The sequence below is a fragment of the Ipomoea triloba genome, chromosome 7, assembly GCF_003576645.1.
Source record: "Ipomoea triloba cultivar NCNSP0323 chromosome 7, ASM357664v1".
Taxonomy (NCBI): Eukaryota; Viridiplantae; Streptophyta; class Magnoliopsida; order Solanales; family Convolvulaceae; genus Ipomoea; species Ipomoea triloba.
In genome coordinates this window covers 26390864-26418403 of record NC_044922.1, presented here as the reverse complement: position 1 = coordinate 26418403, position 27540 = coordinate 26390864, and the positions used below count along the sequence as shown (strand labels likewise).

Below are 27540 nucleotides of genomic sequence, written 5' to 3'. Positions count from 1 at the left end.
TCATTTAAGCACAAGTACTAGGTTAAATAGGCCTTCCATTTTAATTATTAATTAGTTTGAGTTGGTTTGATGTGATAGCAACTTTACAAAAAAATGATATATTTATGTAAAATATTGTAAAAAATTTTAAGTAATTAAATAAAAATATCTCACATGCTAAAATTATTTAATTAAAATAATATTATTTGTATTAACATGAAATCTAGTTTTAACTTTATATTTTGATTTTTGCTCACTACCATGTAGTCTGATGACATATTTGTTACCATTCCAATTTGATAGTCGCAGAATGGAACCATGATGGTGGGGCATTGATCCTTTGGACTGGAAAAGATTAAATGTATAGTATAATAGATACTACCTTTTAAAGAATAATGAGTTTTTTTAAAAAAAAATAACAAAAAAGTATAAAATTAATAGATTGTACCACACCTACAATCCTAGAGTCCTAGATCCTATGTGTACTCTATTCATAATTATTCCATTGAATAATTATACTGTACTATTAATATTATTATTATTTTGAAAGCCAAACAAGTAGATGATATATTAATAATGAGGTGTTGAATGCACATTGGGAGAAGACTCCAAAATTATAGTAATAGGTTGAGCCCTAGCCGTATTAGTTACAACGTGAGTGAGCTGATTTACTGACCTATTTATGAACTTGATAAAGCACGTTTCAATAAAATTGATCAGATTTTTTCAATTGTTAAGAACAAATTAAAACTAACATAAGAACGAGACTGTCAAATTTCTGGCTAGTGCAAGAGCTAAAATCTGACCATCCGTCTCAACCTGGACATTGCAGAGCCCTTTCCACCACCACCACCACCATCATTATTATTATTATTATTATTATTATTATTATTATTATTATATTATTATTATTATTATTATTATTATTTATTTTTTATTATTATTTTTTTTTTGTTGAACATTTGCTGTCAGTGAGGAGGGACCATCCTACCTCCAATTTGGTTGACTGTAAAATTTCCCAATTTGGAAAGCAGATGGGGATCAGAGAAGGTAAAGTAGGTGAGAAGGAACGAATAAGAGATGAGAAGAAACCATAATATAAAAGTTCCAAATTTGAATAAGTCGATGATGGTTTTGGCATGTTGATTGAATGTGATACCATACCCCTTGATATTAGATTGTGGTTTAATCTTTATTAAAAATACCCGAAAGGCCGAAACAATAATGTATTTTCCGTAAATAAATAAATGATGTAATAAAGTAAGAATAAATTAATAACTAGCATTATTTATTGAAATGAAAAAGAATTATTATATTGTGTAACATAATCTTAAGATTGTAAGTTTGAGGGTCTGTAGTATCCTGTTGAAATATAAAGGGTTAGTATCACCTCTACTGAGGCTCTACCTCATGATCTCCTAAATGGGAGAGCCACTACATGTCAACTGAGCACAAGGTACTTGGCTAATAGAGTTAATATTATTTTAGAAAAGAACACACGATAAGTGAACCCCTCAATAAGGTCTCATAAATCAGCAAATTAGTGCAATTGGCCTTATTATTACCTATTTAGTAGGAATTATGTGAATCATATGTGTACAGTTATTCTACTATATATCATTTTAAGTGGGAACCATACCGAACCGATACCGAAAAATTGAACGGTAATTGATTCTTATATATTGAACGATTTGGTAAAAGATTGAACTGAATTGAATACTGTTTGATTTTTAAAAAAATATAATAATAGTAGTAGTAGTAGTAGTAATAATAATAATAAAAGAATTAAATCCAAGTCCTCTGTTGTCTGCTTTGCGGTTCAGCTCATATTCTCACTAGTATCTCAAATTTTATATTTGATTTCTTTATGGCTTGTTCTCTACTTTGCACTTTTATTGTTTGTCGCAATTGTTCTTTGCCTCACAATTATCTCTAACTTGAATTATTCTTACAATATTCAGTGCACGGGAAATCATTTTAGTTTTGATTTCCAGTGTACTGGAAAATAATATTCCAGTGCATTGGAAATATATTTTGCCAAGTAATGACGGATTGTGTCAAAAAATTAACTGTGCAGTATTTGACACTTGTTCTCCAAATATTAACTATACGTATAGATGGATGATTTTTCATCTTGTCAATAAAACATTCCAAGTAAGCCAACTGAAGAGTCGGTTTGGCAAAAAAGTCAACTGATGTTTGGTAATTAGTACTTAGTAGTGTCTTTGATCTTTGAATTGCTATTTTGTTATATGATATTTAGACTTTGGATTTGGACTATGTGAATATATATTGTTTGGTAGTGTGTTTGAAAATTAGAAAATGTTAAAATTTGGGGTTCTTAAATTGAACCTAACTAATTCCGAACCAAAACCGAACCAAAACTGAACCGAACTATAATGTTAAATCGAATGGTGCATTTTTTCTTAAATACCAAAATAACAAAATCGAAAAAAAAAAATCGAACCGAATCCTGAAATGTCCACACATATTTTGTGGCTATTTTTTTTTAAATTAAACGTTTTTAAAATAAAAATTAGAAGTTTTATTAAAAAATCAAATAAATAAAATAATTGTACACAGAGTTTATTTAAGCGTAGGATGTGACGTGTTAGCCTACTTAAGGCAACCATAATTAAGAAATTGAGTAAACATATTACTTTTATTAATAATTTTTATTCTGATTTAATTTCTTTTCTTAGGAATGCATCATTAGTTTTATTGATAAAACAATAAAGTTGTTGGCATTATTGTTTTCACTATTAGTTGAAAGTTTGATAGCAATGAGGATGGCCCATCCTAGGGTTTGGCTGCTTACAAAAATGAACTTTCCCATTTTGGCAATTAGCATATAATGATATAAGCATAAATTAAAGAAGATGAATAAGTGGGTGGAAGAGTTGGTTTACTATTTAATTATTACTTGGCAATCACTAAGTGAACCTCGTGCTATTATTAATCACTTAATGTATTAAAATGTAAAAAAATTGTATGATCATTTAAAATGTTAATTGCCAACTACTATGTGATGTGATGACACATTTGTTACTATTCTAAATAGGTGATCACATGATTGAACCCCGGTGATGGGGTATTGATTCTTTTGGCTGAGAAACATTGAGAAAGTAGGAATATAGTATAAAATAAATTTTGATGTCTTGAGAGAGATGGTCAAATAGGTGGAGAATGATTATTGTACCTAAAACCTTAAATGTTACGAATTTAATTCTTGTCAACGCCCTCTCGGTCGAGCTTGTTAAATGAGGTATTCCTAATGCGATTTATTTCTCGTGTGATTTGCGTGTTATTACACATGAGCATATACTTATATCGATCAATTAAATGACACAATAGCAAAAACTTTTGAATCCCCGTCATTTTTGTAATTTTTTCTTTCCTATTATAAAGGCCATGTTTGGTAAATGGTTGTTAGCTGATTGGGTTAGTTGTTTGGGTTAGAAGGTATGATTAGTTGATAACATTAGTTGATTGTAAAAAGTTGTTTGATAGATTAGTTGTTAGCTGATAGCTGTTTGATATAATTTCTTTTCTCAAAAAGCTAATTGAAAAGGCTGCTTTGAGTAGTCTTTTGAATTTTAGTATTTTGGAGTTACAAAAAATTTATTAGCCAAACAACTAATAGTGGTCAAATAAGCCAAAATTCACTGATAGGCTGATTATTTACCAAACAGGCCAAAGTCATGTAAACGTTAAAATAGGATTCAATTCAGTCTAAATGCGCATAATGTCCCTGGCACCTGGAGAATTCATGACTCATGAGTTTTTAACTTTCACTAAAAATAATGAATAATTATATTTGGAGTTATAATTAAAATAATCATCATTGTAGACTTGTAGTATTAGAAAAGATAACCCAACAACAACAACAAAAAATGCAAATGGAACAGCAAAACCTAAGAAGCTGCATAAACAAGCAATGCATGCAATTGGCATAAAAATATAATTAAACATAACTCCAACCAAAAACAAGTGGTCATACATCTAATACAAATTAAATTATTAGATGTAACGTAACTCCAACAAAAAAAGCCGTACATCTAATACAAATTATTAGATGTAATTAATAATTTGGATTATTACAATGTTTGTGTATATATTATTAATTTATATTTGAGCATATGTCTATATGACCAAATGAGTAGATATTGGATGGTAATTAATAACGTTATACTAGTGGCACATTTTATAGTATAATATTCCATGCATATGTCATAACTTTGGTGCTCTATAATTAAAAATGTAATGTTGTCATTTTCAAGGTCTAATTTAGATATTATATATATATATATGTGTGTGTGTGTGTCTATATATATAGACACACACACATATATATATATATATGTATATATGTATATATATATACACACACATATATATATACACGTGCAATTCGGTTAACTACTCGATTAATTCATAGTTTTGAACTAAATTAATTGTTAAGCAAAATTCTTAAAAATCTTTAACCATTAATTGTTGCTATTATTATTATTATTATTATTATTATGTGATGAGGGAATCTGCAGTCATTACCAAAGAGTGTGCACTGAGTAAACCACGTTCTTGTGTAATAGCATGTAGTCCAAACATAAAATAAAATATAAACAATACTAAGAAGACCATGTACGACGAGCTCAATCAAGAGGGTGTTTCGGCTTTTCCATTATATTATTGTACAGTACTCACTGTTAGTTGAAACTTGACATCTGTGAGGATGGACCATCCTAGGGTTTGGCTGTTTACAAAAAATGAACTTTCCCTTTTAGGCATCTAATAAGAACATAGAAGTTGAAGAAGTGGGTGATAGAGTTGGTTTAATTACTAATTAATTATTTGGTAATTAAACTACCAAGTGAACCTCGTGCTATTAGTAATTGGACCATGCTAAAGACTAATTGTTATACCATAGGCCAGGTTTCAATTCATATTGCATTGTGAATCCTGATACAAAAATTATGTACATTCAGATAACACATTTTATACTTATAGGCTATAGTTAACTATTTTTGTACATGTAAACAAATAACTTGATAATTGCTAACACATAATATGATAGCTACAGGTAGAGAAACTATTAACTACAGATATAGAATGTATTAACTACAAATACATAATTTGAAAGTTATTTTTGGACCAATGTCTACTATGCAAGGTAGAACCTGGTCCAAGGTATAATTTGTCACAACCATTATACATTTATACCATGGACTAGGGTTCACACTGCATTGTGGATCCTAGTTCATGTGTATATGTTTTGTTTTGTGACTTTTTGTGTCTTGGTTATGAAATTCTATACCTTAAGAGTATGAATTATATACCTGGAACAAATTAGTAATTATGTCTTATATTAGGAATTTATGTATCTTGTGTTATGAATTCTTGTGTTGTGCTGTGAACTTCTGTGCCTATGAACACAAATTATGTACCTAAATCAAATTCAAATGCTAAGTAAATATATAACATGTGTATGTCACTATGTGTCTTGCATTATAATTTTTTGTATCTTATGTTATGAAATTTTGTACCTTATAAGTATGAATTTTGTACCTCGTCGTTTCAATCCAAAGTCCATAATGCTTTGTGTCTTGTGTTGTAATTTTTTGTGTTTTGCGTTATGAAATTATGTATCTTATGAGTATGAAGTACGTATCTATGTACACCTTGGTCCATAATATATAAATTGCCGGAGTAGATGACAAATTATGCTATGGACTCGGGTCCACCTTGCAAGGTGGACCCGCGTCTATGTTCGCAAATTTAGAACTCTATGTTCACAATTTTAGAAATTTATATTCAACAATTTTAGAAATTTATATTCACAATTTTAAATCTCAATATACAAAATTACATTACTCAATATTCACAACTTTTGAACTCTATATTCACAATTTTGTTATATAGATTCAAAAATTGTGTTATACTGTTGAACATAGAGTTATGAAATTGTGAACATAGAGTTATAAAATTGTGAACATAGAGTTATGAAATTGTGAACGTAGAGCTATAAAATTGTGAACATGAAATTATGAAACTGTGAAAATGGAGTGATAAAACTGTGAACATGGAGTTATGATATTGTGAACATAGAATTATGAAGTTATAAACATAGAGTTATGAAATTGTGAACATAGAACCCGGGTCCATGGCATAACAACTGGGCAAATTACATCATCATACTAAACTAATGGACAATGTTATGACATTAATTCAAAACCCAATAACCCATTACTCATTTAATATATGGAAGCATTACAAGATTTAGTAGCTAGGTCCAAAACCCATATATAGAATTTGAAGTTGGATGATAGTGAAGATCAGAGCTCCTTGGAGTAGGCCCATTTCATTGGGATCTATATATAACCCAGTCACCTAAATGGATTTATAATTTGGTACAGAGTTACAAGTTTCCAACATATTAAATTTGTTATGTGGATTATTAAATCGTAAAATATGAATGCTTTTTATTTATGAGACTTAATGTTAGGTACTTAATTTGGAGTTGATATGTCAGTTAAGAGATATCTCATGATTTACCTCATCCCTTCATCTTTAAAGTAAGAGCGGTGATGACACTTAAGTTTAGAGTTCAAATTTATTATAATATTTGTTGTAATGTCAGGTTACTTAGGTATATTGATGTTTTCTTCCAATTATACACTGTTACGTTAAGTCATTTTTCTAACAATTTAATGACACTTTATTTTTTTTTAAATGTAAAAATGTGATAATACAAAGTACAATTAATTTATTTGTAATTAACAAATAATAAATATTGAAATATGAATGAAATGTCATTAAATAAACAACAAATTAAATAAATGTTATGGATGTATACCTTGTTCCTTTTTATTTGCACCAAATTAAAAGCAAAAGGTACTTAGGTTATTTAATTTGCATCTTTGAAAAACTCTCTTACTTTAAAAAATGGATCACAATGTCAAATATCACCATATTTACACTTCACCAATGATTTCTCTACATCCCTACAATTATAATTCATAATCAAAATATAATAATAATAATAATAATAATAATAATAATAATAACAACAACAACAACAACCACGCACCACCATACCCACCCCCACCACAACCACCAACCCACCCACCACCACGGCACTACTGAACCCACCACCACCACCACCAACATTACCATTGTATATTTTAAATATTTAAAATTGAAAATAATTGTGCTCATTTTTCAGAAAATGAACCAAACATACCAAGAAAGTTTTTTGGAATGCAACCAAACACTAGAAAAGAAAATGTTTTCTGAAAAATGACTTATTTTCCAAATTTATTTTTCTACTTTCAAAACACACCGAAACCTTTTTAAAATGTTACGAAAATAGTTAAAAGTTATATATATAGTTGAACTATATAACTTGCTTCAGCTATCTATATATGGCTCTAACCCATATGATAGGTGTACTAGCTAGATTGGCACCTGAATCCTAGTAAACATCTCACATTTAATCTCACAAGAGATCCTAGCTAGTACTATGATTTCTTACAAGTTTACTATTTTAGTGGTGTACAAGGATAAATAGGCTTTATCAGTTTAATTAGTTGGAGTTGGTTTGACGCGGTTACAATTGTTATATCATGAATTAGGGTTTCCTTGCTTTGTAGATTCTCATTCAAAAATTAAATGTCTGTAATTAACATATGTGTCTTCAATTAATAAATTATGTGTATGTAAATAAATTAAAAAGCACATAATTTATTAACTACAGTCTACAGGCACATAATTTATTAACTACAGACACATAATATGTTAACTGTATACACATATAATATGTTAATTGCATATTATAAATATGCAATTATAGCATATTATATGCTTGTTGTTAATATATTATGTGTCTGTTGTAAACATATCATGTGTATTCAATTTATTTACAGACACATAATATGTTAATTGCAAACATATAATATGAATAGTATTTTGGACTAGTGTCCACAATGCAAAATAGACTCTGATCCATGGTAATTTGTCAGTTTACAATTTTACCAAATGTGAAATATTTGTATAAGATACTGTAAACTTTTTTAATTAAATAAATAAAAATACGCACATGTTAATATTATTTAATTATCGTTTTTAATTTATTTAATTTAAAAAGTTTGCAGTATCTTAATATTAAGACAGATATTCTGTATCTTAACATAATATTATCTGTCTTAACATGAAACACTGACTTAATTTTATATTCTGGTTTTTGTACAGGATTAAGTAGCAAAAAGAAAATAAAAAGAATTATAGATATAAAATCAATAATGGACCACACCTAGAGTGCTAGACTCCTAGATCCTTGGTAGTCTATTGACAATAATTTATTCCATAAAATAATCTTAGTATTTTTTGAACATTTAATTTGCTGTCTGTGAGGACTGAGGAGGGACCATCCTAGCTACCTCCAATTTGGTTGACTGTAAAAATGGAATTTCCCAATTTGGTAAACAGGTGGGGAGAAGGTGAAGTAGGTGAGAAGGAACATTTGATGATAGGACAAATGTTAAAGAAGAAACCATAATGTTGGGTGCCAAGTTGAACTACCTAACAGAATTGTTTATTTTTAGTTTGAGTCAGTTATGAACAATTTATACTTGTTTAGTAGCTAGCGCTACAAGGCGGGCTTCATCATAGTGCACTTGCAAAAGTAGATGGCAAAATGCAAGAGACAACTCCCAGCCGAATTGGTCTAACAGTTAACGTACAAAGTTTTAAATTTGATTCATTGTAAAAGTTGTCTATTGACTTTCTTGACTGAGTCATATGATAGACTTCGCAAAAAATGTAGTTTTAAGTAATGGTTGCAAACTTTTCTGTAAATCAAAGATAATAAATTGCACCATCATACTAAACATGTTAAGGCATTTAATCAAAACCTAATAACCCATAACTCATTTAATATAGGGAAGCATTACTAAATTTGGTAGGTCAGTCCAAAGCCCATAGTATTTGGCAAATTATGCTATGGACCCAGGTCCAAGGTGGACCTGGGTCCAAAACTACGTCGTTTTTGTCTTTTTTTTTTTTTTAGTAAACATATTGCTGAATATAGAGTTGTCTAAAAATGTGTGAATGTAGAGGTTTCAAAGTGTGAATGTAGAGTATAGAAATCGTGAATGTAGATTTATGATTGTGTGAATGTAGAGTTGCCCAGAAATGTGTGAATGTGGAGGTTTCAAATTGTGAATATGGAGTATAGAAATCGTGAATGTAGAGTTATGCATGTGGGAATCTGTAATAGAGTTAAGAAGTTCTAGCAACTTGTAGCCCTGTAATGTGTGAATGTGGAGTTCTCAAGTTGTGAAGAGCTGCTTGAAATAGGCCCATTTCCGTGGAATCTATAAACCATTCACCTAATTGGATTTATTTGGTTTTAATTCGTAAATACAATCGGTTTATTATTAAACTAGTGTTTTACCCGTGCGATGCACGAATAAAATTATGTTATTATGAATTTAAATAAAAATTTTAAAAAAATATAAATATTTTAAAATGTACAATATAATAATATAGTTGTAAGTCCATATATTTGGTTAAGTATCTATTTTCATAGAATGTAAAATTTAAATTTAAATTTTGTATAATTAATAGAGTCTTTAATTAATTATGTACACATTTAGATAAATTTATAGAAAAAAATTGACATAATTAATTTCATTTATTCCTAAGTGTATTTCATATATATTATAATTCTAAAAATATGAATAATAACTAAGAAAATTATATTTTAAAAAAAAAGATGTAAATTTTAATTTTTGTATTAGTACATTTAAATTCTAATTGGATGCATTTCCTTAATGATTGTATAATATGTCATATATGCAAACAATATCTATTAATATGTATATAGGCAAAATCTATAATATAATTTTCGTAATTATAATATATATATTGATGGATTTATAATTAAAATAATCACATTTAAAAATTAACAAAATTAGCATTTTAATTTTGTATGATTAATGTAATGCATAAATATAATTATGTATTTTAAAAATTTTCTAAATAGTTATGAACACATGTTTTTTCAATTTTATAATTCTATTTTCTTAAGTATATTTCATATTTTATTACGTATAATTAAAGAAATTGATTTACAAATTAAAAGAATTTAATTTTTAAATTTGTATGGATTAATATAGTCCCTAACTATATTACGCATTTAGGCATATTTTTAAATTTTTACTTAAAAGTATGAGTTTAGAATTAATATAGAATTAAAAATATATATCTAAATTTGAATCAAATGAAATTATTTCAATTTTAATTTTTTAATTGAAATTCAAAATAAATAAAAAATAAAATTAAAAATATTTATAATATTAAAATATTTAATTAAATATATTATTTCAATTATATGTAAAAAAAATATTAAATTTGGTAGAACTGTATATATCAAATTTTTTTATATGAAAAATGTATATACCAATTTTAATATGTAGTAATTAAGGTGATTGGTGTTAATTAAGTTGATTAGGGTGTAATATTTATTGACCTGAAAGTTATAATCCTGAAAAGGTATATCTTTGAATTCATATAAAAAATTTAGGAATTATCAATTAATACCAAAAATGTTATATTGTCCAATCCCTGAAAAGGTATATTTTTGAATTCATACAAAAATTTATAGGAATTATTAATTAATACCAAAAATGTTATATTCTCCAAATATTTGATATTACAAAAATGCCCCTAAGTTTGGGCGGGAAAAGTTTCTTCACTTTTGTCCTCAGGCAATGTTTTTACTTCTGCTAGTCTCATATGTTCCCTCTTTTGAATCTTCTCATTCTTTTCTAAGTGGAGACAAACCCACTGCTTATACTGTAGAAATAATTGCACTCATAACTATTTGTCTAAATAATATACTACTTGCCTTTGAAAGAGTTAAAATTTGCATGGCAGCTAAAAATGAATCTTACATTCAAAGTTCGGTCGAATTTGACTGTTGGTTCAATTTTTTGATAACTCTAATGTATCTACATTTTTCTTTTCTCAGTTTAATCTTTTTTCTTTTTCAATGTAGACTACTTCAACAATACGATGCAATTGAGGAACTCTACACATCAAATAATGACATACAACAATGAGGAGCCAATGTGGGGAAGAGAAAAGCGAAGTAGCTGAACTGAGAGGTAAACTTCCACTGAATTGCAAAATATATCATAGATGCATAACATAGGATCAGTATAGATACAAAATAGCCTACGAAGATACATACAAAAAAAAAAAAGTTAGAACCACACTTATCACCCCATACTTGTTAAGTAGATTTTCTGCTGATACACCAACCAGCTCTGACACTTCCCTATCCCAAGGGATAAAAAATTAGAATCAACACTAAGTCATAAACTTACCTCTTTACAAATGTAGTGAACTGCGGGCTCTTATGATGAAACAATAGCTTAGTCGCATCAAAGGAACTGGAAATTCTAACTCTACCACCTAAACAAACTCAGACATGTTAAAAGTCTAACATTCTTACTTTGTTATTGCAAACAGAACACTACAAAGGATGAGGATGGGAAAGATTGACAACCAAGAATAGATGGATTAGAACAAATAAACCATTTCAACAGGTAACCAATACTTTTATTTTACTTTCACTTGATATGATTTGTGATTATGAAATCAGGACAAAAAAATTTATTTAGGAGCATATTACTTATTGTCTAGAAACCTAGGTCTGCATAACTACAACAATAGAACGACTGGCTCAACTGAGGTAGAATTGAAATGAGGGAGCAGTTGATCCACATGAGCATCCCAAACTGTACAGTGTAGTTGATTCTCACTAGAGAAGAAAAAACAAATTATAAAAAAAAAAACAGTGCACATAACTTAACATAAACTGCATAAATAAAGAAATAGGAGTACATTTCATCTTCTAGGACAAAGTCAATGAGCCTAACCATTCGCCCACCAATATCCCTCTATATATCTCTACCACTCTGCCAATGATATCTACAATAGCAAATCTCATCTAGAATAACAACACATTGCCTTTAGATAGTGAAACTCTAAGATGATAAGCCATTGTCCAAAGCAATTTTCAAGCTTTGCCATCGTCAGTTGAAGCAGCAAACAATAAATCTCAACAATAAATCTCAACTATAATCTCAACAGCGCCGACGGTATCCTCCAAACCAACCACTCACAACTCCATGAAATAATAACCTTAGTTGGGTTGTGAAGATGATGGGTTGTGTATGGTCATATAGAGTGTATTTATACACAATGGATGAGATCAAAAGGTAAAAACTTTCAAATTTTTAATTAATATAAAAAACGTTATAATCCCCAAAAAGGTATATCTTTGATTTCAGACAAAAATTTATAGGAATATTTCATATTCTTTCCTTGTTTATCATTTTTTTATCATACAATTATTTATCATTAATCAATGATTTTTATTAAAATAATTATGAGTTTGGTTTTACAAAAATGCTCTCCAGTTTTGGGGGGAAAATTCTTGCTAGGCACTTCTGTTATTATATATATATAGATATAGATATTAAATATTAAAATATGGATGAAATGCCATTAAATAAACCAATTAGATAAATTTTGATGAGACTCCGATGTAAAGTTCTTTTGGTGCAAAATTTGGTGTAAATGAGTTGGAGATTAAAAAAAATGGGTGTATATGAATATTATGAGAATGTTCCTTTTAGTGTAAATTTGGTGTTTTAAATTGGAGATAACCTTATTTGCATCAAAAGTTTAAGGGTGTGTTTGGTTCACACATGGGAAGGGAATCAAATACTTAGCTTGGTAATGGTAATGTGTTTTGGTGAAAGTATTTCGCATGTTTGGTAGTTGGGTGTAATTGAAATGATTACTAATATTGCTGTTTGATTATGTATGATCATCCTATAATAGGAATAAATGATTTAAAAATACAATATTCTAATATAAAGACATCTAAAACACCAATATGGACCAAAAAAAAAAATCTAAAAGCACTAATCCAAACTTAAAAATCAAATTACCAATTAGGGGGAATAATGAAATGAAATCCTTATTTTATTTTATTTTTTTGAAAAAAAACATTATTTTATTAGAGAATGAGTTTTCTAATTGAGGGGTAATCAAATCTCATAATAGTGTTTTAGAAACCTGTAAACCAAACAATAATAATGGCCTTGATTCCCATTCTGGTAGCTGAACCCATGAACAAACACCCTAAAATAATTAGGCTATTTGCATCCCTAAAATACTCTTTTATTTTGAAAAGTAAGTCATATTGTCATATCATTATATTTTCATTTCACTAATAATTTCTCTTCATCACTATAATTCTAATTCACTCTCAAAATATAATATAATACTAAATTAACATTTAACTTTATTTAAAAAAAAATGGACTCCACAAGGTTGATGATGTCAAAATTTGTCATCCTTGCAATACACATGAGTAAAAAAAGAGTTATTTCCACTTTTGGTCACACAAATATGTGATCATTTTCACATTTGGTCCCTGACTATTAAAATTTTTAAATTTGGTCCCACAATTTTTAAATCTTTACTACATTTGGTCCTTCCGATCAAATTCCGGCCACCAACAACTATTTTCCTGCGAATGGATTAAGTCAAGGACAAATTTGTCATTTCATTTTTTTAATTGATTTAAAAAAACCTCGGCCTCCTTTTTTTTCCGGCGGAGCTTCGGCACAACAAAACCGGCGGCGAACCATGGACCTCCGGCGGCAAATGAGAAGGACAATAATGAGTCCTCTCCGAAAGGAGTTATCGAGGCTTGCATGAACAACGAGGAAAATGAACCCAAATCCAGTGAAAGTAACGGATCACAGGCTGTAGACATGCAGAAAATGAACCCAAATCCAAGGTTATCAAGAAGAAAATGCAAAAGCATGAGAGAAGATGTAGACATGAATTTGTGCCCTATAAAGCCTTCCTGGAAGTTTTTCACCCTGGCTGAGCTCAAGACTGCAACCGACGGTTTTGCTGTGCCGAAGCTCCGCCGAGAAAAGAGGTCGAGTTTTTTTTTTTTTTATTAAAAAAAATGAAATGACAAATTTGTCATTGACTTAATTTATTTGTCGGAAAATAGTTGCCTATGACCGGAATTTGATTGAAAGTACCAAATGTGATAGTGATTTAAAAGTCGTTGGACTAAATGTGGAAATAGTCTCATACTCGTGGACCAAAAGTGGAAATAACTCATTAAAAAGAAAAAGAAAAGTCCCAAAAATATATAGTTGAATGGGATGAAGCAGCATGATTCTTGTAAAAGAAAATCATAAGTTTGATTATTGCAAATTAAACATCCTTCTGAATTCGTGGTACAGAATTTAACACACCATCAGATAGAATCTGCAAGTTTTCCGGGTCACCCAGAGTTGATGGTTGTTGCTAAGCCCAAATATGATGCTACTCTACCAGTTGTAGTTGAGGTTGATGAAATTGCAGGGAAGGCCTTCTTGCGGATGGAAAGAAGCGCAGTTGTCCATCTCTGTTCTTGTGCATTTCAAATACAGAAAGTGTATGCAAAGGATGGAATTGTGCATACACCTCCAACACTTAAGTCCCACACTCCCACCTCAAAATCAACTCTGATAGGATCTTCCATTCTTCTTCTCCACATTGCATTCATCATCTCCAACCCAAGCTGAGGCACCACTGGTTTTGCTTCTGATAGCGATACCAACTCCATTGCATGCCTCAAAAACGTTACGTTGGCACAATGCAACTGACAAATGTATCACTTCAAGCGAAATCTTAACACTGTCACCTTCAGAACATGCCTGCATTGTGGGATTCCATATAACAGTTAGCGGATACTTGATATACCTTATTGAGTTAGCTGGTTTGACATAGTATTAGCTAATTGTAAAATGTATTTGGTAAAATTAGCTGTTAGCTAATTACGTATAAAATAACTTACAATGGCATAAATATATTATTATATTTTACTTAGCTGAGGCACCACGTACTTCACTCATAACATGCATTATGCCTGCATTATATATGTTTTATGGGCTATGGCATTCCATATAAGAGTTAATTAATACCAAAAGCGTTATTACCATCTAATCTGAACACCAAATCATCAGAACATAACTAACCTGAAACGCACTTCCCCTTCCTTTTTGCAGTGAATTAAAAGCTGAAGATTATAACCGTACCGCCTCTACCTATGGATCTGCAGCTTCCTTTTCTTCCTCTTCCTTTGTCCATTAGCATCTCCCAGGCTCATAACAGAAGGAATGAATCCCCTTGTGATTGGAAGAAAACGCCTTTGCCTGCCTCTACCTATCTGCATCTTCCTTTTCCTCTTCCTCTCTCCATCTTCCGTATTATAGGAAGGAATCCATCCCTTTGTGGATGGAAAGAAACGCACTTCCCCTTCTCTGTTTCTATGTATTTCAAATGCAAAAAATATCATCTTCCAAGGATACAATTCTGCGTACACCTCTAATACTTCTCCCATCATTGTTGGAACCTCAAAATACGCAGGATTATAAAAGATTCTGGGGGATTCCATTCGAAGAATCGAAGCGCCACTGCTTTTGCTTCTCACACTCAAATCAATTCCTTCAATTTTACTGCAGGGATCAATCACATTGAGGGTGATTTCAAAGTGTAAATCCCCCCAAGGCATTGGAAATCTGCAGAACCCCTTACCATCCCGGGATGCTCCAACCACAATCTTCACAATATCACCTTTAGAATGTGCCTACATTATGAAATACATACATACAACATAACAATTAATAATCTATTCTAATATAATATCAGAGACGAAGAGAACATATATATATATATATATAACTAACCTTGATGGAACCTATGTAGCCCAACTGTGTCCTGCCTTCTTGTAGAACAACTCATTTGATGGAACCTATGTAGCCCATCGTCAGGCCAACAGGAAAACAAGAGGGGCGGCAAAAACACCTATGAAACAAAACATGAATGTGCATACAATAATACACCCAACACCACTGATAACTGAAATCTCCAGAACGTAAAAAGAAAGAGAAAAAAAAAAAGTATCACCGAAAAATAGAGATGCGACGTTGTATCTCTTAAAAAAAATCTCTCTCTCTTAAAAAAAGATTCATATGCGAAACAGAGGTTTAAAACCAAAGATTATGACCAAAAATAAAAAATAAAATAAAATAAAAATGAGAGCAGACAAATCTCTGAATATTTTAGATATATTTTATGGTCTTACCAATAGGTGTTGAACACAAGAATGCCCAAAACTGTCAAGTGGGAGACACTTGGGCATAGAGTGAACATGCTGGGAATTAAATATAGCAGTTGTTGAAGAGTTATTGCAGAAACTGAAAATGTGGACTGCTAGCTATCTCCAATTATTACTGTCAAAAGATTATCCTGCAAACAAGAGTACTCTTATCAAATAATTCTGATGAATAACCCAACTAAAGGAAAATCAATCCACTTGAATACAAATCACATCTTACCCCTTAGCTTTTTCACCGAGCAGCACCGCCGTCTGGATCACATCCCAAATATTAAAAATGTGATAATTCAAATACTGCAGTGTCGGTTCATTCATAAATTATAAATAATAAATAAATATTAAAATGGCATTCAATAAACAAGAAAATATGTAGATGTTAAGGAGGTGTGGTGAAGTGTGTTGGAGGACAATGCCAAAGCTACCAGCTGAAGAAGTGAAGATATTTCTAGAAGGGCACATGATAAAAAGACGCATGTGCCCTTCTAGAAATATCTTCCCTTCTTCAGCTGGTAGCTTTGGCCTTGTCCTCCAACAAAGTGTGAAGGGCAGATATACTTACACGTTACAATAATAATAATCGGGCATTTTTGCAGCAAATGAAAAGGTGAAGATTATAACCGCCTCTGGCGGATAGATCTGCCGCCTCTGTCTATCTGCACCTTCCTTTTCCTCTTCCTTTGTCCATCTTGTCCCAGCTGGGTCATAACACAAGGAATCAATCCCCTTGTGATTGGAAGGAAACGCCTCTGTCCGCCTCTACCTATCTCCACTTTCCTTTTCCTCTTCTTCTCTCCATCTTCCTTATTATAGGAAGGAATGCATCCCCCTGTGGATGGAAAGAAACGCACTTCCCCTTCGCTGTTTCTATGTATTTCACATACACAAAATATCTTCTGCCAAGCATGGACTTCTACATACACCTCCAATTCTTCTCCCATCATTGTCATTAGAAAGTCAAACCAGCACCGCTTCATTTGCTTATGTTTGGGTTCCACTAGAATCCAATTAGCACCACTGCTTTTGCTTCTCACACTCAAATAAATTCTATTACGACCATCATCAGCATAATCAATTTCACTGGGATCAATCACATTCATCAGGATTTCAATGAATGGTTTCGTCAATTGAAAACTGCAGGATATTCTACCCCGGCCATCTACTTCCACATCAATATAGGCACAATCATCTTTGGGATGTACCTAAATTACGGAATACAGACATACAATATAACAATTATTAATACCATAACTAGCTATTATCATCTATTCTAATATAATATCAGATTGAGATGAAGGGAACATATATATAAAATTAACTAACCTTGAACCACTTTTCAATCGGAGGAATCCTCAAACTGATGCAATTTGCTATCCTAAGAAATTTTAAGGATTCAAGACTCTCCAAGCCTGAAAGCTCAACCAAACTTTTGCAGTTCTGAATATTTAGCCATTCAAGTCTTTTCAAGTTGGATAGATCTGCTATCTTTTCTAATGAGACACAATTCTTTGCAGAGAGTCTCTCCAAATTAGGAGGAAGTTGTGGAAGTGATTTAAGATTCTGCAGATCGTCCAAGTAGAGACCGTCCAAATTGGAATATTGATGGCAAAGGCTTAATAGTAAACTTTGAAGATAATAACTTCCCATTAAATCTATTTCATTCAACGAGGAGGACAAACTCCTAAGAGCAATTGGAAAATCTTCTTCATGCAAATAGTTGTCAGGAATACTCAAAGCATTGCAATTGCTTATGTCAAGCCCTTCTAAGGATGAAATACTCTCCATGTTTGGAAGCTCAACCAAACTTTGACAGTTTTTAAGATTCAATATTTCAAGTTTCTTCAAGTTTGATACATTTACTATTTTTTCCAATGAGACACAATTTTTTGCAGAGAGCACCACCAAATTAGGAGGAAGTTCTACAAGTATTCTAAGATTTTGGAAATCCTCCAAGCGAAGATCTTTCAAGTTTGAAAGATGACAAAGGCGAAAGGGTAAGCTTTGAAGATAACAACTTCTTCCTGATAAATGTAAATATACCAATGATGTCAAATTCTCAATAACTTCAAAGGAGCACGAATTTACAACTGAAGGTGGAAAAAAAACAACACCATCACGTGATTTCTCACCCATATCCAGTTCCTTTAGATTTCTCAAACATCCCAAAGAAAATGGTATATGTGAGATGCCAGTTTCATAAGCATCTAACTCTCTTAGTAACTCTAATTTTCCCAAGTCAATTGGAAGCTCCATCAGTTTTACGCAAAAACTCAACCTTAAAACTTCAAGTGATTTTAACTTGCAAATGCTACTTGGAAGAACCTTGAGTTTCTTGCAATAAAAGAAATTTAATTCAACAAGTCTCTCCATACATCCAATTGATGGGTGTACCTTGACCAAATTTGAACACCCGTAAAAGGATACTTTTTGAAGAGTATGTGCCCCAGTAAAGTTTGGTGTTTTCTTAAGTTGTTCACAATAATCAAACTTTAAGATCTTCAAGCATCTAAAATGCTGTTGAAAAAAGTAGAAAAAGGTTTAATCAATTTCTATTTTTCTAATCAAAGTTCTTAATTAAGAAAAATGCAATTAATGTTGAAAGAAACATTAGGCATACTAACCTGCATATTGCATTGGAATTCTTTGATATTGCTACCTTTCATGTCTAACTCAACAAGTTTCTCACAGCGAAAATTAGATGGTATGCAACTCAAATGGCAATTGTGTAATCTAAGCAGCCTGAGCTCATTAGATAAATATTTAAAAGATCCGCTAAGACACGTACCATTCAATATGAGTATTCGTAACTTTACCATCTTTTTGAATATTTGAGTATTCAAAGGCACATTCTTTAACATGTTAGAATTTACAATCATCCCTTCAATTGCTTTTGTGCCCTATAAAAATAAAACATTTATATAACAATATTTTAGATTTTAGATATTTTGAAATCTTTGATTTTAATAAAGTTAAGTATAGAAAGCAAATGAATTAACTAGAATAATTCAAATACAAAGGAAATGTGTTACCTTGTTCCCGTGAAGAACATCAAAGACATCCTTTGGGTCAATCAATCTACTTTGTTTGCATGGCTCTCGTAGAGATTCTTTTCGAACAATTTCTCTTCCCAAATTTCGTACTAAATCATGCATATGAAGCCTTTCAAACTTTCCACCTCCATATGTTGTCAACAAGCATCTTTCAATCAAAATTCTTATTCCACTTTTAGCATAAAAACCACAAGCTTCCAATATCATAGAAGTGTCATTTTTGTTTTGCCCAATAAAAAAGCAAGCAATGTCAAGAAAGATATTCTGAGTATCATCATCAAGTGAATCATAACTTATTTTAAGAATTTTTAGAACATCATCATGAGGTATCCCTTCTAATTTCTCAGCATCATCACTCCATTCTTGCACTGATTTGCCACGCAAATGAGAACCTATAATTGTAAGTGCGAGTGGAAGTCCACACGTATAACTTGCTATCCTCTTGGATAGTTCAATATACTCCTCTAATGGTATAGGAACACCAAAAGCATGCCAACTCAAGAGTTGCAAGGATTCATCATGGCTTAACGTTTCTACCATGTACTTCTCATGTGCTTCCAGGTCACTCAACAACTGAACATCTCTAGTTGTTATTATAATTGTGCTCCCTGAACCAAACCAATTTCGTTGTCCTGCTAATGATTCTAGTTGACGAGTGTCGTCTATGTCATCAAGAACAATAAGAACACTTTTTGATCGCAGTCTTTCTTTAATCAAACTTATTCCTTCATCAACATTATCTATTTCAAGTTTGTTTCCGTTCAGTGTTTTGCAAAGAAGTTTCTCTTGTAGACGAACTAAACCATTGTACCCATCCGAAGCTTGTGATCTAATGTTTGCGATAAAGCAATAACTTTCAAACTTTTGAAAACTCAAGTTATAAATGGCTTTGGCAAGGGTTGTTTTTCCCACACCACCCATGCCAAAAATTCCAAACATCTTGACATCATTATGTTTTTGAGTTCGCAATAAATGAAGTATATCACTCAAACGAGATTCAATTCCAACGGGATACTTTGCAACATTCATGTATGTACGATTCACTTCCCGCATTACCTTTTCAGTAATTTTTTTGATGAACTTAGATTCATACCTATCACATTTTTTCCAATGAATGCATGTCAATCTAAATTATTAAAGAAAATATAGGTGGAAAATATAAAACTAATAAATTAAATAGAGCACATGTTACAGAACACGAAATATGTATATTTAGCCTCTCATGGTTTCATTATATTGTTTAATTTGAGGTAAACAACTCTTATAATTACTAAATGGAGTTAATATTTATGACAAATAAATTGAAATACACAGTCCAGATTCTTCTTAGCTTGTTTTACCAAAAATATTAATCCATCCGTAAAGATGCATGTATAGATGCTAGGACGCAATTATTAATTAGCGAAACTAACATAATTAATATTATTGGCAATATGAGTTTTTTTTTTAATTGACAATGAGTTAGTGAGCCAAATTGTGACAAATATAACGTACTATTATCACGCAAAAAAAAAAAAAACACACAAACACACAAATTTGAAAAGAGGATTACCCGTTTGTCATGGTTTGCAAATCCCACCCGGACAAATCAGCAATAGTAGTGAGTGCAACTTTCCACTCATCAACTTTTTGATCATCAAATCGTTGTCGATGCTGAGTCAATGCCTTACCAAATTCACCTGTTTGTTTACGAACCTCTGAAGGAGCCTTACCAAATTCACCTGTTTGTTTACGAACCTCTGAAGGATCAACGTCAAATTCACCTGTTTGTTTACGAACCTCTGAAGGATCAACGTTATAGAATATAGGCAGAACCATCTGTTGCAAATTTTTCTTACAGTCTAGAATCTTTACGAGTTCATCAAGACACCATCTGGATTGGGCATATGTTTTGGAAAATACGATGATGGATATCTTGGACCCCTCGATGGCCTTCAATAGCTCATCAGAGATGTTCTCACCTTTACGGATTTCTTCATCATCTCGAAAGGTGTTAATTTCAGCTTGACGCAAATCTTCATATAGATGATCAATAAAGGATTTTCGTGTTTCTCCTCTAAAACTCAAAAAAACATCATACACCCAGACAGTAGATGAAGAAGAAGAAGCCATATTCGAATTTGAGAACACTATATTGTATCTTGATTTGCTAGTTTCTAAAGATTTAAAGAGCTTGGGAAATGCATGTGTACACAGACGATACCGTAGTGAAAATTTCCTTCCGGCCACTGCCAAACTCAATGGAAATTTCGTAGACAATCCAGCGTATGTAAGATTGCTATGTGTACACTACCATATATTTGATTGACTTGGTCGTCTTCTTAATAATTTCCCACTACACCAATAATTCTACTTAATGGGACCATCCACATAAAATAAAAGCATAAAACTTTATGATATTTTCCATCAATCATGGTACAGGATCATTCACGTTATAACTTTTGTCTTTTTCCTAGACCCCACCTGCATCACTATTGTCTAACATCAACCATAGTTCATAATTTTCCTTAAGCAAAAATGTTTTTATATCCTCATCCCAGCCAATAGATATAAATATCACAGTAATTTAATTTTGAAAATGATTATTGTTGGTGTTGTTTATGCAATTAAAATGAAATTTACATTTATTAAATTATTATATAGATATAAGAGTTAATTTCATTTTTGGTCCTAAATTTATGAATATAATCAACTTTTAATCATTTTTTATCAGAACATTCACATTTGATCCTAGTATTATTATAGTGGCATGATCATATTTTGTCATCTGTCAATAAAACCGTTAAAATGCCGTTAAATACAAAGACATTTCGATCATTTTTATACAAAGTGAATTGAGCCTGCGATATTAATGTTTATTCTTTTAAAAAGTCAGTAATTGAAGACCGAAATGCATTTGTATTTAATCACATTAACACTGTTTTGTACTTTTGTTGATAGAGGATCAAAATGGTCCTGCCAAAATAATACTAGGACCAAATGTGGATGTTCTGATAAAAATGATTAAAAGTGAATTGTCACCTATAAATCAAAGACCAAAAATGAAATTAATCTAGATATAAATTAATGTGTAACATTTATACGCACATAAATATATTGTTTTATTTATTTAATTATTCTTAAAATATTTTATGTAGGGGTCGGGATAGTTCGATACCCACTATTACTAATGAACACCTCAAAATTTGATTATAATTGCATTCTGTGAACCAAATCAATCTCAAAATGCAATTAGCCACTCAAACTAAATAAAAAGCTTCAATTAGACACATTAATGCCTCATTTTTATGCAATTAAATTTATTAATAGGTTACTTTAGGTAATTGGTAAAACTATATATTTAGTAATTAAAAATTATTCAGCAGCAGAGCTTCCACCACCAGCACGCCCTACTCGATTCCACCAAACTTTTACAATTCATTATGTTAAGCTCTACTAATAATAGACTCTTGATGTTCGTAAGCTCAACCAAACTTTCACAATTTTCAAGAAACAAAACTTTAAGTTTGATACAACTGCTATTTTTTTTTCCATTATATATAAAGAGATTCTCCAAACTAGGAGGAAGTTCTACAAGTACTCTAAGATTTTGCAAATTTTTCAAGCTGAGAACTTTCAAGTTTGAAAGATGACAAAGGCGGAAGGGTAAGTTTTGAAGATAACTTCTTCATAATAAATTTAAGTATTTCAATGAGGTCAAATTCTCAATAACTTCAAAGGAGCACAAATTTGCAATACACATGAATTAAAAAAGAAGAGAAAAAAAGTCTCAAAAGATAATCGAGTGGGGTGAAATACGATTCTTGTAAGAGAAGACCACTAATTTGATTATCGCAAACACTTGCCACTACTTCCCCACCATTACTGCCACAGTGCCACCTCAATATCAACTCTTCCATACTTCTTCTTCTTCTTCTCCACACAGCATTCATCTCCAACCCAAGCTGAGGCACCACTAGTTTTGCTTCTGGTAGCTAGTGATACCAACTCCATTGCAGTCACCAAAACAAAAGCCCATCGAAATCATATAAATGAATCCAAGCCTCGAAAACGTTGGCACAATGCAACTGACAAATGTAGACCATGGTCCAAAAATAACATTTAGATTCTGTATCTATAGTTGATACATTCTGTACCTGCAGTTGACAGTTTCTGTACATATAGCTATCATATTATGTGTAAGCAATTATCAAGTTATTTGTTTAAATGTACAAAAACTGTTAACTATGGATACAAAATGTGTTAACTGAAGGTACAGAATTTTTCTATGAGGGTTCACAATGCAATGTGAACTCTTAGTCCATAGCATAACAATTGTTTTAAGTAATTGTTGCAAACTTTCATGTAAATCAAAGATAATAAATTTCACCATCATACTAAACATGTTAAGGCATTTAATCAAAACCTAAGGCTATCCTTAACCCAGAAATTTCTCACTTTCTAAAATGGGTCTCACTTTTACATCATCAAATTTATAAATTTTTCACTATTTGTTCTACATCCCTGCAATATTCTCTCACTTTCAAAAGTGGTCCCACATTTATATTATATAATAAATATAATAACCAAATAATATAATAAATCATTAATAAGAAATAAAAAAAAAAAGTACACAAAGCTGCGGGCACAACAAACTTTGTCAGATTTTAGCATGTTTTTTCTTCTTTTTCTCATTCTCTCTCCTATTTCTAATTTAGCAATTCTCTCTCCATTTACAAATATATATGGTATTAAATAATAATAAAAAACTTGCCACCTAGATTAGAAAGGGAAGGGATTGGCTGGGGTGAGGTTAGCCTAATAATAACCCATAACTCATAATATAGGGAAGCATTACTAAATTTGGTAGGTCCGTCCAAAGCCCAAAGTATTTAATGTTGGATTTATTGTGACGAGCTGCATGAAATAGGTCCATTATTTCTGTGGGATCTATAAACCATTCATCTAATTGGATTTATTTGGTTTTAATTCATAAATACAATCGGTTTATTAGTATATAATAGATAATAAATATTAAATATTAAAATATGGATGAAATGTCATTAAATAAACAAATTAGATAAATTTTGATGAGGCTCCAATGTAAATCCTTTTGGTGCAAAATTTGGTGTAAATGAGTTGGGGATGAAAAAGGATTTAGTATAAGAATATACCTTTTGGTGTTATGGATTGGAGATGACCCTTTGCACCAAAATTTTAAGATATTTAGGTCATTTGCATCTCTACAATACTTTCTTATTTTTAAAAGTGAGTCATATATACTGTCATATCATCATAGTTTCATTTCACTAATAATTTCTCTTCATCACTATAATTCTAATTCACTCTCAAAATCTATTATAATACTAAATTAACATTTAACTTTATTTAAAAAAAAAAAAAGGACTCCACAAGGCCGATAATGTCAAATTTTGTCATCCTTGCAATACACGTGGATTAAAAAAGAAAAAAAAAAGGTTCCAAAAGATAATTGAGTGGGATGAAGCAGCATGATTCTTGTACAAAAAGATTATGAGTTTGCTTCTGGTAGCGATACCAACTCCATTGCACTCACCAAAGCAAAAGCCCATTGAAATCATATTAACGAATCCATGCCTCGAAAATGTTGGAATAATGCAACTGACAAATGTATCATCACTTCAAGCGAAATCTTAACACTGTCACCTTCAGAACATGCCTGCATTGTGGGATTCCATATAACAATTAGCGGATAGCTAATATCTTATTGAGTTAGCTGATTAAGTTAGTTCGTTTGACATAGTATTAGCTAATTGTAAAATGTATTTGAAAAAATTAGCTGTTAGCTAATTACATATAAAATAACCTACAATGGCATAAATATATTATGATATTTACTTGCTGAGGCACCACTGGCTTTGATTTCTGGTAGTGATACCAATCAACTCCGATCCATTGCCTGCAGTGACCAAAATGAAAGTCCATCGAAAACATATAAATGAATCCATGCGTCTGAAAACGTTGGAATAATGCAAATGTTTTACATACTTAAAGCAAAATCTTGACATGCAGTGTCACCTTCACTCATAACATGCATGCCTGCATTATATATTATGGCAATCCATATAAGAGTCAATTAATACCAAAAGCATTATTACCATCTAATCTGAACACCAAATCATCAGAGACAGACACAAAGTGGTAGAGATCAGTGGAACATAACTAACCTGCAACAAACCACTTTTCAATCAAAGGAATCCTCAAATTAAAGCACTGCATGCAATTTGTAAGCTCAGCCAACCTTTTGCAGGTGGGAAAATACAACTTTTCCAGTCTTTTTAAACTTGAGCCAGCCCGTTACAGTCTTCCTAGTGTGATTTATAAAATAAAATAAAAATAATAATTAAAAAAAAAGCCACTAGAAGAGGTCAATAACAAGAGAAAAATCACACTCAATCAAAAGATACATTAGAAAATATCTTCATGATCAATAAATTAACAACATTCAATTCTTACCAAACTTTTTTTTTTTAAGTTGGTTCATCTTGTTGAAACCCCCATGTGAATGGAAAGAAACGCACTTCCTCATCTTTGTTTCTATGTATGTCAAACAGACTATGTATCTCTGTAGGATTAATTTCTGCATACATCTCTAATACTTCTCGAATTATTCCAAAGTGAATTCTTTTAAACTCACTTAACGTCAAACCACTGCAATTTGAATTGCATCCACTCTCACCATCTTCTTATTATTCTTCTTAATTGTTGATTCTTCCTGTATTCGCAACATTGCTAAATTAAATCATTTTGTACCCTCCAATTTCATAACATTAAGCTATACTACCTACACATCATACCCCAATAAAAATACTTAAAGGAAAAACTTAACTCGCAAATGCAACTTGCTTGTTGTGTCTTCTCCCACTCCAACCATCCTGCTCTTATACACTTGTTGTGCATACTATCTATACGTACACCTCCAATACACTCTTGACACCTCAAAATCAATTTTTTTACCCTGTACATAGGGGTCCACCTTGCTTTGTTCCTTGACTTTCAGCACACTGGATGGCTCATGTACTTCTTATATGTGACTCTTTACATCCTGTACGTACAATTCTAACTTGAGGCTTTTTGGTACAATTCTTGATCTCTGATCCCTTTTGTTTCCACCATCCAATTGACTCATTAATCTATATATCCTGTACGTACAAGTCTGACTTAAATATGTATAGTATTTTATATGGTTGTTACATGCACTACTACATAAACACCTTTTAACGTTGGTTATTTTCTAAATACAACATCAGTTATTTTGCGACGTAGTTCTTGCCGTTGTCGATTTTCTAAAATTGATGTCATATTTCATTTTTTTAAAAAATACGATGTTGATTTTTTAAAAAACCCACGATGTATCTCTTTCTCTTAAAAAAAAAGATTCATAAGCAAAACAGAGGTTTAAAACCAAAGATTATCAAACAAAAAAAAAACCTAAGATTCGGATTGTACATGTGCAACAAAAGAGAACAGACAAATCTCTGAAGATATTAGATATAGTTTATGGTCTTACCAACAGGTGTTGAACACAAGAATGCTCAAAATGCACAAATCTATCAAGTGAGAGACACTTGGGCATAGAGTGAACATGCTGGGAATTAAATATAGCATTTGTTGAAGAGTATGTAATTGCAGAAACTCAAAATGTGGACTGCTTGCTATCTCCAATTACTGTAAAAAGATTATCCTGCAAATTAAACAAGAGAGTACTCGATCTTATCAAATTCTGATGATGAATAACCCAACTAAAAGAATACTAATGGAAAATCAATCCACTTGCATACAAATCACATTAAATTTTAAGCATAAAAATATGATGTAAAATAGGATGAAATATAAAAGTGAGTTAAGTCATGTTTTTAATTAGTTAATTACCCTTTAATCAAAATAAATAAAATATAAAAAAATGTGATAATTCAAATACTACAATCGGTTCATTCATAAATTATAAACAATAAATAAATATTAAAATAGCATTCAATGAACAAGAAAAGATGTAGATGTTAAAGTGGTGTGGTGAAGTGTGAAGGGCGGATATACTTACAATATGTTACAATAATAATAATAATAATCCTTTTTGCAGCAAATTAAAAGGTGAAAATTATAACCGCCTCTGCCGGATAGAATCCTTTTCCTCTTCCTTTGTCCATCTTCTCGCAGGGTCATAACAGAAGGAATCAATCCCCTTGTGATTGGAAGAAAACGCCTCTGCACCTTCCTTTTCCTCTTCCTCTCTCC

At 31.2% G+C, this 27540-nt stretch overlaps 1 protein-coding gene and 2 long non-coding RNA genes across 3 annotated transcripts; all 3 read right to left on the bottom strand.

The window, feature by feature from the left end:
• Positions 1-14172: 14172 nt before the first annotated feature.
• Positions 14173-16633, bottom strand: LOC116025189. Its single transcript, XR_004099606.1, has 5 exons — positions 16461-16633; positions 16208-16371; positions 15810-15927; positions 15099-15709; positions 14173-14777 (listed from the first exon to the last, which is right to left on the bottom strand). It is a non-coding gene; the product is annotated as an uncharacterized LOC116025189 (long non-coding RNA).
• Positions 16634-16851: 218 nt separating this feature from the next.
• LOC116024416 (TMV resistance protein N-like) lies at positions 16852-21544 on the bottom strand. Its single transcript, XM_031265307.1, has 7 exons — positions 21067-21544; positions 20840-20982; positions 19267-20380; positions 18859-19134; positions 18367-18751; positions 17561-18258; positions 16852-17439 (listed from the first exon to the last, which is right to left on the bottom strand). Exons 1-7 carry the CDS (start codon positions 21397-21399, stop codon positions 16852-16854), a joined length of 3537 nt encoding a protein of 1178 aa, XP_031121167.1. The 5' UTR covers positions 21400-21544.
• A 4643-nt stretch (positions 21545-26187) lies between these two features.
• On the bottom strand, positions 26188-27508 carry LOC116025192. Its single transcript, XR_004099611.1, has 3 exons — positions 27347-27508; positions 26816-26989; positions 26188-26447 (listed from the first exon to the last, which is right to left on the bottom strand). It is a non-coding gene; the product is annotated as an uncharacterized LOC116025192 (long non-coding RNA).
• Between the last annotated feature and the right edge of the window lie 32 nt (positions 27509-27540).

Bases quoted from the DNA above. Each gene is read 5' to 3' on its own strand.
- LOC116024416 (XM_031265307.1), bottom strand. From the start codon at position 21,399: ATGGCTTCTTCTTCTTCATCTACTGTCTGGGTGTATGATGTTTTTTTG. The intron at 20,983-21,066 runs GTTCGTAAACAA...GCTCCTTCAGAG, and splicing joins ATAACGTTGATCCTTCAGAG to GTTCGTAAACAAACAGGTGA. The intron at 17,440-17,560 runs GTTAGTTAATTT...TCCGTAATTTAG, and splicing joins CGATTGAAAAGTGGTTCAAG to GTACATCCCAAAGATGATTG.